General features: G+C 35.8%; 1 protein-coding gene across 10 annotated transcripts in view; it reads left to right on the forward strand.

Annotated features, from left to right (window-relative positions):
• WDHD1 (WD repeat and HMG-box DNA binding protein 1) overlaps nt 1-12,818 on the forward strand; it is a 58,316-nt gene that overhangs the window by 24,072 nt on the left and 21,426 nt on the right. For all 10 annotated transcript variants that reach the window (XM_027570891.2, XM_027570893.2, XM_027570892.2 and 7 more), the window contains 4 exons: nt 2,102-2,312; nt 4,641-4,828; nt 6,375-6,559; nt 9,644-9,885. In XM_027570891.2, coding sequence (XP_027426692.2) covers nt 2,102-2,312; nt 4,641-4,828; nt 6,375-6,559; nt 9,644-9,885 — 826 coding nt within the window. The remainder of the gene's footprint in view (nt 1-2,101; nt 2,313-4,640; nt 4,829-6,374; nt 6,560-9,643; nt 9,886-12,818) is intronic.

Consider the following 12,818-nt stretch of genomic DNA (forward strand, 5'->3'; position numbering starts at 1 on the left):
GTTAATAGGATGTGTTTAATAAATAATGATTAAAACTGAAAAACCAAAAAAATAGCACAATATTATTTAAAACTATGGAGGAAGATATCAAAAGAATCATCTAAAAGAATAGAAAAGTAAGTTGGAGGCTGTGCAGGAGGACTGTTTTCATTTTTATAATAAACCTTGTAACTAATTTATATGCATGTGTAACATTATAAAAACAGTAAATTGAGAAACAGTTTTTAGTTCAAAGGTCACCGCTTATAAAACCTTGACCCTTGGGACGTCTGGGTGGCTCACTTGGTTAAGCGGCTGCCTTCGGCCCAGGTCATGATCCCTGGGTCCTGGGATCGAGTCCCCCATTGGGCTCCTTGCTCAGCCGGGAGCCTGCTTCTCCCTCTCTCTCCTTCTGCTTGTGCTCTCTCTGTCAAATAAATAAAATCTTTAAAAAAAAACCAAAAACCTTAACCCTTATGTCCAGAGTTGCCCACTCTTCTCTTTGCTTTTCTTCACAGTACATACTTCTGTCGTAACACCTCTAACACTTTATGGACCTCATCATAAGTATAAGGCAAAAATCCTCATTTTTATTATTTATTTATTTATTTATTTTAAAGATTTTATTTATTCATTTGAGACACAGAGAGAGAGAGCATGAGCAGGGGGAGAGGCAGAGGGAGAGGGAGAGGCAGCTCCTCGCTGAGCCAGGAACCCAATGTGGGGCTCGATCCCAGGACCCTGGGCTCATGACCTGAGCCAAAGGCAGATGCTTAACCATCTGAGCCACCTAGGTGCCCCCCAAAAATCCTCATTTTTTAAAAAATTTTCTTAAAATCCAAAAAAAAGTTTTTAACAGAGTACATAAACTTTTAGGACTATAGATAAAATAGTTAAATATAAAGAAAAAGTTAAGTATTTTTGTAGAGCATTTAGTTCTTAATTATTCCTTTCAAATCATGTTTAAATACAGGAGTTTAGAAGCATATTTTTCCTGTTTTCTCATTTCATTAAACATTAGTTTTCTAGAACACAATTTTATGTACTTCCATCTAAAAGATTTGTGATAAAGTCCTTTTGAATCTGTTAATGGTGGTCTCATTAGAATTTTATACCAGATTATAAGTTTCCATTGGCTTAACAGTTGTACAATTTTCATTAATCCTATGAGTCAGTTGTGAGCTCTACAGTGTATCTGCTTACTATTGACTTTTTTTTTTTTTTTTACAGATTTTATTTATTTGAGAGAGCAAGAGAGAGCGTGAGAGCATGAGCAGGGTCGGGGCGGGGGGCAGAGGGAGAAGCAGACTCCCTGCTGAGTAGGGAGCCCGACGCGGGGCTTGATCCCAGGCTTGAACCCAGGTTCATGACCTGAGCTGAAGACAGATGCTCAACCGACTGAGCCACCCACTATTCACTTTTTAAAATGATCTCACTGGCTGGCTGAGTCAGTAGAGCATGCATCTCTTGATCTCAGGGTAATGAGTTCGAGCCCCACGTTGGGCATGGAGATTACCCAACAAATATAGTAATGTGAGCTCAAAAACTGTTTACAGTGATATCTGGGATCTACAATGGTAGATTCTACATCTACAATGTTCATACTCCTAGGAGTCAGGGATTAATGTTGAATTTCCTTGCCTCCTTTGTCTATTGGTTCTACGCATTTACTTTTATAAGCATCCAAAAAAAAAAAAAGCTAGCTTTAACTGAGATTGAAAGCAAACATATCCTACCTAAGCAAAATAAAGTAAATTTAAAATAAAAGTAAATGAGAGAATATCTTATAATAAGAGACTTTATAGGGACTTTAGGTGACTTCTCTGGAGAATGACTTTTGAGGAGTAAAATCTTGCCTTGTTTTTGGGGTATATATAGTATTTCTTTACATACCTGTCCTACACTCCTGTCCCATCCATAGACTATAAGGCACTTAAAGTAAGGACTAGGTCTCACATAAATATAAATATAGTCCTCATAAGTACATTTATTAATTATTCTTGTCAGGGCATTTGCTTACTTTGTAGAATGTATAGATGCATATTACAGAATTGCCTTTTGAGTAATTGAGTTTATCTAAATAGTTCACTAATACTTTGTAATTTATGTTAATTTGTTCAAGGTTTCTAGCAGAGTGGAAAAGGATTACAATGATCTTTTTGATGGAGATGATACAAATAATGCTGGTGATTTTCTAAATGACAATGCAGTGGAGACCCCCTCTTTTTCAAAGAGGATTATAAATGATGAGGAAGAGGATGACGACCTCATGCTGGCCTCAGGTCGTCCTAGACAGCGACGCCACATCCTAGAAGATGATGAAAACTCAGTTGGTATGTATTGACTTTGTGGATATGATTATCTGTCCTGTTGATTGATCTTTTCAATTTTTTTATTAAAACTGTTATTTGAAGTCATTATTAAATTTGTAGAATGTAGCTAATGCAGTGTGCATAGAGGGAAGTGTATAGTATTAAATACTTGTTAGAAAGGTTTCAAATCAATGATCTAAGCTTCTGCTTTAGCAAGGTAAGAAAAAGAAGAGGAAATTAACTCCAAACTAGCAGAAGGAAGGAAATAAAAAACAATTCAGTGATATTGACAACCAAAAAACTGTAAAGAAAGTCAATGAAACCAAAAGCTAATTCTTTGAAAAGATCAGTAAAGTTGTTAAATCTCTATCCTGACTGACCGGAAAGAAAAAGAAGGCACAAATGACTAATATAAGTAATGAGAGGAGAGTCATCACCATAGATCCTATAGATCTATAATATCCAGTATGGTAGCCACTAGCCACCTGTGGCTATTGAGCACTTGAAATGTGGCTAGTTCAAAATGAGATGTGTTGTAAGTGTAAAATGCAACCAGATTTTGAAGACAATATGAAAAGAATGCAAAATATTTTAGTCCTTTTTTACATTGAGTACATGTTGAAATTATAGTATTTTAATATAAAATAATATTAAAATTAATTAGACCTGGGTTTTTTTTACTATTTAAAATATAGCTACTAGAAAATTTAAAATTATATATATAACTCATTTCTGTAAGATAGCATTGCTATTAATAACAAAAGAATAAAGGAGAATGTTGTGAACAACTTTGTGCCCATAAATGTAACAACTTTGATAAAATGGACAAATTCTTTGAAAGATAACAAGCTACCAAGCTAACTCAAGAAATATGTAACCCGAATAGTATAGTATCTCTTAAAGAAATAGAGATTACAATTAAAAAACCTTTAAATAAAGTGCCTATTGCAACAACTTGAATGCTAAAATAGCACATTTGAACATTATCAAGTAAAATGCCAAATACCATTTTATGGTGGTGACTTGTGCTACATTTAAATCATATAGGGTTTTATAGGATAGAAGTCCTCAAATGTTTGGTCTCAGGAGCTCATTACATTCTTAAAAACTTCTGAGGATCCCAAAGAAAATCATTTATGGAGTTATATCTATTGTTATTTACCATATTAGAAACTAAAACTGAGAAATTTAAAAAATATTTACTTTAAAATAACAAACTCATTTCTGTAAACATAAATAACGTTTCATATGGAAAATTTCATAAGAAAAGTGGCATTATTTTACCCTTTTGCAAGTTTCTTTAGGGTCTGGCATAGAAGATGACTTGAATTCTCTCATGCCTCAGAATTCAGTCTACTGCCATATATGTTGTTTTTGCTTGACGTATGTGTAGAATATTCAGGTTCACATGAATATGTGGTTTGAAAAGGGAGTATTTTAACAGCCTGTTGAAATACTTGTAGATATTCTTCTTTGCTACTGTAGCAAAAATTCAACTTACTTGCAATGTGGAATTCAGAAACTCCAGTGAACATTCCAGCTGTATTACATTAAAATCCATTGGTCTGACTTGAACGGATCTTTTAATTTACCATGTTTGATTTTGAAATATATGCATTGGTAATTTGGAAAATACTGGTTCACTGCAGGTCTGTGGGTCTTTTAATATTGACACATTATCCAGGGTTATATTTGTTAGTATCATCACCAATCTCATCAGAAGTTTTTAAACATTAGGAGGCAGTCAAGTTCATGGTGGCAGGTACAAGTTTTCTAATATTCTGATTTTTGCTTGAAAACTCAAATTTTATCATTGACAACAAATCTCTCAGTTATTTTTCTTAAATGATCAACTTCATTTATTTAAAGAAAATGTTCACCGAATAATCAAGGTCGGCATAGCCATAGTTTATCTGGCATTCTTTCAAGTAAAAATGATTAGCTTACAACTCAATTACACAAATGCTTTTTTTGGGGGGGGGGGCAGACATCACACTTTATGCACACTTCCCATTTTAGCACAGAGAATATTTTTTTAAAAATTTATGCTAGATCAAGATTCAACAGAATTAGTATTTTTACTGCAATTGAGTGGTGGTTAACTAACTATATTAGTCGACTACTAATACAGATTGGTGCTACTACCCTAATTCATGTTACCACACCAACAGTTTTACCCTCCGTTGTTTTTGCACCATCACTGTAAATGTTAACATAGTGGAAGAGGCAGATAGCATGTTAGTGTATTATTAAGTATGAATGGAAAAGGTTATTTAGATTGCATAATGCTTTCTTTTTTCCAGATCATTGGTATTTATGATTCTCTAATTATAATTCTTTGTTTTCTAGATGTTACAATGTTAAAAACTGGTTCTAGTCTTCTCAAAGAAGAGGAGGAAGATGATCAGGCAGACAGCATTCATAATCTACCACTTGTAACGTCCCAAAGGCCGTTTTATGATGGGCCAATGCCAACTCCTCGGCAGAAGCCATTCCAGTCAGGTTCTACGCCCATGCATCTCACACATAGGTTCATGGTAAGCCTTGGATCTACACTTAACTTTAAAATAGTTTTATCTAACTCTTTAACTTGTAAGTATTTTATCTCACTATAATGAATTTTGTTTGGTACAAAATATTTTTTTAAAAACCTTGGTTAGGGCGCCTGGGTGGCTCAGTTGGTTAAGCGACTGCCTTCGGCTCAGGTCATGATCCTGGAGTCCTGGGATCGAGTCCCGCATCGGGCTCCCTGCTCGGCGGGGAGTCTGCTTCTCCCTCTGACCCTCTTCCCTCTCGTGCTCTCTATCTCTCATTCTCTCTCTCTCAAATAAATAAATAAAATCTTTAAAAAAAAAAAAAAAACCTTGGTTAACTGGCCTGGAGCACTTTGGTTCATTATAATTTTGTGGTTGATTTATTTTATGGTTAACTTACAGTTTTAATCTTATTTCAACCTTATTATTGGAAATCATGTTAAATGAAATTCTGCTTTGCAAAGTGACATATAATGAACATAATGTTACCGTATATCTTGCAATATCTCTTGACTGTACTTCCAAACTTGATTTCTCATATTTTTATATAGAAGTTTATACTGATTTCAAAACAAGTTAGAAGGTGTTTTTTGAAGGCACCTCCTAGTATAATATATTAGAAGGTGATAAGTACTATGGAAAACAAAGTATCTGCCTCTTTTCCCCACCCACCCCACTGGAATGTAAACTCCAGAAGGATAAGAATGTTTCTGTTTGGTTTACTGATAGCACTTAGAAAAAGGTATGACACAGTAGGCATTAAGAATATATTTCCTAAATGGATGAATGAATATATTAGCTTTTTGTTTTGAGAACTAAAAAGTTTAATATTTTTATTTGTTGGTTATTTAAGGTTTTCCACTGAGGACTTTGCCTGTTGTCCTTTTTGAAAGCTATAGGCCTGGCATAAATTTGTATGTAAATATTAAAGGTGATGTTTTATTTTAATAAAACTTTTTATCGCTGTCCGTAATCATCAAGTAATAGGTCTTAATTTTTTATTGTCAGCTATTTTATTTATAGTTATTTGTAGTAGAGGAAAGGAAACACTAGGGCCTAGTGTGTGAACCTGTAGTATATATGGGTGAAAGATAAGTTTTCTAAATGGTATTGATTTATGTTGCCTTAAAATGTGTATATTTATTCCTACAGTGTAAAGCAGTTAGTGGGAATAGGGAAATATCCTGTCATTTGTATCCATATTTATAAGTAAATAAATTTTGTAGATATTTCTTTTGTAGAATTTAATGGTTTGGTTGTTCAGAATTGTATTTTTTTATGGCAGTCATGTAATTTTTAAAATATTAAATGAAATACTCCATTTGCTAGTAAATATTTATGTGCCTTCTTATGAAAAGAATAGATAGTAATTGTAGCTCTGATGTCACTACTCTTACTTGAAACTATTTAAAGGTAGATGAGCTGTGGTTGCTCCCATAACTTCAATTGTGATAGACTGAATTATATTTAGTAATTTGTACTACTTTAGTCTACTGATTCTAGGACCTTTAATTTTTCTCAGACTTGTATTTAACCTTAATGTTTGTAGGTGTGGAACTCTGTTGGAATTATTCGCTGCTATAATGATGAACAAGACAATGCCATAGATGTGGAGTTCCATGATACCTCCATACACCATGCAACACATTTATCAAACAGTTTGAATTACACAGTAGCAGATCTTTCTTATGAAGCTGCTTTGTTGGCATGTGAAAGCACTGATGAACTAGCAAGGTAAATTCCAGATTATTAGGAAGAATTTGTCACTGCTGAATTGTTAGATACAGAAGAGTTTCATACATAATACCTCAGAACATGTCTGTTTTTGCCTAATTGTCCCGTCCTTTACATTCTCTGATTACAAATTCAGATGACATGGGGCGTCTGGGTGTCTCAGTCGGTTAGGCATCTGATTCTTGATCTCAGCTCAGGTCTTGATCTCAGGGTTGTGAGTTCAAGCCCTGCATTGGGCAGGGGAGTTGATGACACAATTCACAATTTGTAATTGCAAGAGAAATTAGAGTTAGATTAAACATGTTACTCTGTTTCATTACTATTGTAAGATATATACATATAATATACAGATGTATATAATATATAATTATTATAAGTATTTCAATATAATATTTAATATATATATTGTAAACAAAAAAACAGTACAGGATTTTTAGGAAATAAAAATTCCCCCCTGAATTCTACTCTCAGATGTAACCACTGTTAACAATTTGGTATGTATTCTTCTAGTTTTTTTGTATAAACCCCTGCCTCCCTTTTAAATTTACTCTATTAGTGTAATTCATGTACAATAAAATATACTTGTTTTAGGTATACAGTTTGATGAGTTTAACGAATGTGTGTGTATTCAGGTAACAACTGTCACAATCAAAAAATTATTTTTTATTTTTTTAAATTTTTTTCAAACATTTTTTTAATTTAAATTCAATTAATTAACATAAAATATATTTTTGGTTTCAGAGGTACAGATCTGTGATTCATCAGTCTTCACCCAGTGCTCATTACATCACATGCCCTCCTTAATGCCCATCACCCAGTTACCCCATTCCCCCATCCCCCCACCCCTCCAGCAACCCTCAGTTTGTTTCCTATGATTAAGTCTCTTACGATTTGTCTCCCTCTCTGGTTTCATAGTGTTTTATTTTTCCTCTCTTCCCCTATGATCCTCTGTTTTGTTTCTTAAATTCCACATATCAGTGAAATCATATGATAATTGTCTTTGATTGACTTACTTCGCTTAGCATAATACACTTTAGTTCCATCCATGTCATTGCAAATAGCAAGATTTCATTTTTTGATGGCTCTGTAATACTCCATTGTGTGTGTGTGTACACACCACATATTTTTTTTTAATTTATTTATTTGTCAGAGAAAGAGAGCACATGCAGGGGGAGCGGCAGGCAGAGGGAGAAGCAGGCTCCCCGCTGAGCAAGGAGCCCGATGCGGGACTCGATCCTAGGACCCTGGGATCATGACCTGAGCCGAAGGCAGACGCTTAACTTATTGGGCCACTGAGGTGTCCCTATACCACATCTCCTTTATCCATTCATCTGCTGATGGACATTTGGGCTCTTTCCATAGTTTGGCTATTGTGGACATTGCTGCTATATTTTTAAGTAATCCCTACACCAATGTAGGGCTTGAACCCACAACCCCGAGACCAAGAGTCACACACTATACTGACTGAACCAGCCAGGTGCCCCTCAAAATATTTTTTATCACTCAGAAATGTACCCTTGTATCCCTTTGCAGTTAATACCAGCCTTGGACAACTACTGACCTGGGTTTTTTTCTGTTTTTTGGGGGTTTTTGTCACTGTAGGTTAGAACTGAAACTTTTAAAAAAGGGAGGGGGCAGAATGATATTTGGTAAGTAGATAGAATTATGATGGAAAAGCAGTGAAATGCTGAATCCATATTTTTTTAGGAAGAAAAAATATTTTTGTTCAGCTTTCAGTTATTTTAGCCAGATTGCCTTTTCCTGACCTCTATTCTTCAGCTGATTTTAGTGCTTATACACGATTATAGATTTTACCAACTCTGAGGTGATTTGAAATTAAAATCCTGATTGGATACATTAGCTTCTTGCTGCTCAAAGTGTGGTCCACAGACTAGGGGCATGGGTCACCTGGAAGCTTGTTGAAAACAGAATCTCAGACCCCACCCTAGACCCAAATCAAAGTCTGCATTTTAATGAGATCCACAGGTGATTGAGTATGCATTAGAGACTGAAAAACACATTTTAACATTTTAATAGTTTCCTAATTTACACATTGTAAAATCCACTCAATACTTCCTTATTGAATTAAATTAGTTAACTGAAATAAAACACTGTTGCCTCAGTGTCTCCAACTCAGAGTCTTACATAATTAGAACATTTGTTTCCATGTGCAATTTTGATTTCAGGTATCTTTCTCTATTTTCCTGGATATGTTATTTCACAGCTATATACAATGTTACTTTTCATTTTAAAATTGAATTTAGGGGTGCCTGGGTGGCTCAGTCGGTTAAGTGTTTGCCTTTGGCTCAGGTCATGATCCCAGGGTCCTGGGTTTGAGCCCTGCGTTGGACTCCCTGCTCAGCAGAGTCTGCTTCTCCCTTTACCTTTGCTACCCCCCCCCCCCCCCCCCCCCCCCCCGCTGCCCCGGCTCAATTCTCTCTCTCTCTCTTCAAATAAATAAATCTTTAAAAAAGTAAAATAAAATTGAATTTAAAATTACTTTTTAGAAAATCAGTACTACCTCTAATTCCAAATACTATAGTATCTGCATTCCCAAGCTTAGCTTTAATAACTTACATGTATGTATCTATGCAAAGAAAAAAGACTGGAAACATGTATCAAATTGTTAGCAGTGGTGGGATCTTGCTTTTGGGATTATGTGTGATTGTTGTTCCTTTTTTTCCTTTGTTTTGCTGTATTAAATTTTTTTGGCAGTGAAAGAACTCTAACATTTTGATGCTTCTTCCCTTTTTAAAAATTTAGTTGTGATTTTTCTGCACATTTGCAACCTAGGGTCATATTCTGCAGATTTTAGTCTGCCTGTTTTCACTTAACATTTAAGTTATGAGCATTTTCCTGTTAGTGAAACATTAAGTTATGAGCATTTCCCTGTTAACTGTTAATGGTTTTAATATAGTTCATTTTAAGGATATTTCATAATTACTTTCTCAAAGCTATTTCTGTACTATTTATGTTTAATAAAAAAAATTAGCTATTTGGTTTTGTCACTGAGTATCATGATTAGTTTTATATATATAAAATATCAGATATGAAAGTTTGTTTCTGTCTTGTTTCAATTTTTAGCAAGCTTCACTGTCTGCACTTTAGTTCTTGGGATTCAAGCAAAGAGTGGATAGTAGACATGCCTCAGAATGAAGATATTGAAGCTCTATGTCTTGGTCTGGGATGGGCAGCTGCTGCCACCAGTGCCATGCTCCTTCGATTGTTCACTATTGGAGGTGTTCAGAAAGAGGTCTTCAGTCTTCCTGGGCCTGTAGTATCAATGGCAGGACATGGAGAACAGCTTTTCATTGCTTATCATAGAGGTAGATTTTTTTCCTAGTCTTTTATAATTTTACCGGGACCTGAAGTAAATTGAAAATTACTTGAGTTTTTTTCCTCTTTCTCTTATTTTGTTTTGGGTTATATACCTGCTTTTGCATTCATTTTAGTATTTGAGTCAGTGTCATCTTTGAATGTACAGAATTTTGTTGTATTCACTAAATGCAATGAAAATGAAAATATTTTATTTGTAGGGAAACATTTTACACATTGTAAAATCCACTCAGTACTTCCTTATTGAATTAAATTAGTTCACTAAAATAAAACACTGTTGCCTTAGTGTCTCCAACTCAGAGTCTTACATAATTGGAACATTTGTTTCCATGTGCAATTTTGATTTCAGATCTCTTTCTCTATTTTCCAAGGTTAGTTACTTCCACATCTAAATCTTAAAAGAATTTTCAGTTTAAATGCCTCAAAAAGTAAACTAACTTCTAGTGTGCAGGAGCAAGTCAGTTTGAATATGACTTAAAAAGTTGCTGCTTCCTTTTCTTCACCTCATATTCTGTCTTCAGTCCCCACCACTATGTTGTCAAGACTGATTTTATCAAGATTATTGATATGGGACAGGTGACCTTCATCTCAGGGCCATGAGTTCAAACCCCATGTTGGGCCTAGAGGTTACTTTAAAAAAAAAAAAAAAAGATTACTGATAATCTTGTTATGCTTATTTTTTTGGTCATTCCATTGGAAACACTTTCTATTTTTTAAAAATTTTATTTTAATTCAAGTTAACATAAATACTGTAGTATTGGTTTCAGGAGTAGAATTTAGTGATTCATCACTTATATGTAACACCCACGGCTCATCACAACAAGTGCCTTCCTTAATACCCATTGTCCATCTAGCCCATCCCCCTGCCCACCTCCCCTCCAACAACCCTCAGTTTGTTCTCTTAACTCTAGAGTCTCTTATGGTTTGCCTCCCTCTCTGTTTTTATCTTATTTTATTTTTCCTTTCCTTCCCCTATGTTCATCTGTTGGGTTTCTTAAATTCCACATATGAGTGAAGTCATATGACATTTATCTTTCTCTGACTTATTTTGCTTAGCACAATACACTCTAGTTCCATCTTTCTCTCTTTTTTAAAATTTTAATTCCTGCATATTTAAAATACAGTGTTATATTAGTTCCAGGTGTACAATATGGTGATTCAACAATTCCATACATCACCCAGTGCTCATCACAACAGGTGCACTCCTTAATCCCCAATACCTATTTTACCCGTCCCCCACCCAGCACTTTCCTTTCTTGGATTCTGTGACATCACTCCAGATGTTTTTCCTACTGATAACTCCTTCAGCTATTCTGCTGGCTGCACCTCCTATGCCAGCCTCTTAGCTGGAGTGCTCCAGGACTCTGTCACAGCCCCTCTTCTCTAGGTCCCTCTCTAGATGAGGAGCTTCCAGTCTTTTGACTGTTAGCCCTAATAAGAAATACGTTCTACATTGCTATTCTGTATATATCTGTAAATGTAACTGGAATAAAAGTCTCATGGACAGTATTTACTCTTTGATTTCCATTTTCTTTAAAGATCTTACTTATTTATGTATTTATTTATTTGACAGAGAGAGAGCACAAGCGGGGAGCAGCAGGCAGAGGGAGAGAGAGAAGCAGGCTCCCCGCTGAGCAAGGAGCCTGATGTGGGGCTGGATCCCAGGACCTAGGAATCCTAACCTGAGCCAAAGGCAGAGACTTAACTGACTTAGCCAGGCAGTCGCCCCTGATTTCGGTTTCCTTTAAACACTCTTTGTAACTTTAAATTGATTTCTTGACTCATAGCTCAAAAATGCAGTATGAGAAACTACTCTGGGATATTTCCTTAAGGCCTGTGGCTTTATTTATTCATTTTTTTTTTTTACGATTTTATTTATTTATTTGACAGCACAAGTAGGCAGAGTGGTAGACAGGGAGAGGGAGTAGCAGGCTCCCCATTGAGCAGGGAGCCCGATGTGGGGCTCGATCCCAGGACCCGGGGATCATGACCCAAGCTGAAGGCAGACACTCAACCGACTGAGCCACCCAGGCACCCCAGGGCCCGTGGCTTTAAATATATCTGTGTGTCCATGACTTATACAGTAGTATCACCAGTCCTACCCTTTCCTTGTATCTACAGACTTACATATCCAGTGGCCACTTGAAATCTCTTTGTACAATTTTGATACACATTTCAAACTTAACTTGGTCATAATAAAACCTTTGGGTTTTTGTTTTTGTTTTTTACCTTCCACCTTGCCTTTTACTTAGTTTTCCCCATCTGAGCAAATGGCATACTATTATATTAACCCAGCCACTCAAGGCAGAAATGAATCGTGAATTCTTCTCTTTCCCTCACCCCCCTACATCACCCTATCAGTGAAGTCATATCACGTGTCAGTTCTATCGAGTAAAAACATTCCAAACCGTCTTTTCATCTCCTCCACTAAAACCCCAGTCCAACCTGGATGTCTTCTCTTGAACTGGTAGTCCTGTAACTGGCTTGTTAGCTTCAGTCCTTGCCTTCCACAGTCCATTCTCCATATAGCAGCCTGAGTGATCTTTTAAAAACATGAATCTAAACACGTCCCTCTTCTCAAATTCCTCTGATGACTTCCCATTGCTTTTGAATAAAAATCAAACTTTGTATCCCAGCTAGCAAGGTCCTACCTGATCTGACCTTTGCCTGCCTCTTCAACCTCATCTCTGGCCACTTTTTCATATTACTCATTCTAGCCATACTAGCTTCTTTGTGTTCTTCAAATTTACCAAGCTTGTTCCCATCTTAGGACCTTTTCATTAGCTGTTCCTTTTGCTTACTATATTATAGCTCTTTCCCCTAACTAATTTGCAATTTATATCTCAGCTAAATTCCACTTTTTCAAAGAGGCCACCTCTGACTGTCCAGTCTAAAATAATCACTCAGCCTGACACTCTGTATC

The sequence above is a fragment of the Zalophus californianus genome, chromosome 6 (genome assembly GCF_009762305.2).
Source record: "Zalophus californianus isolate mZalCal1 chromosome 6, mZalCal1.pri.v2, whole genome shotgun sequence".
In the NCBI taxonomy this organism is placed as follows: Eukaryota; Metazoa; Chordata; class Mammalia; order Carnivora; family Otariidae; genus Zalophus; species Zalophus californianus.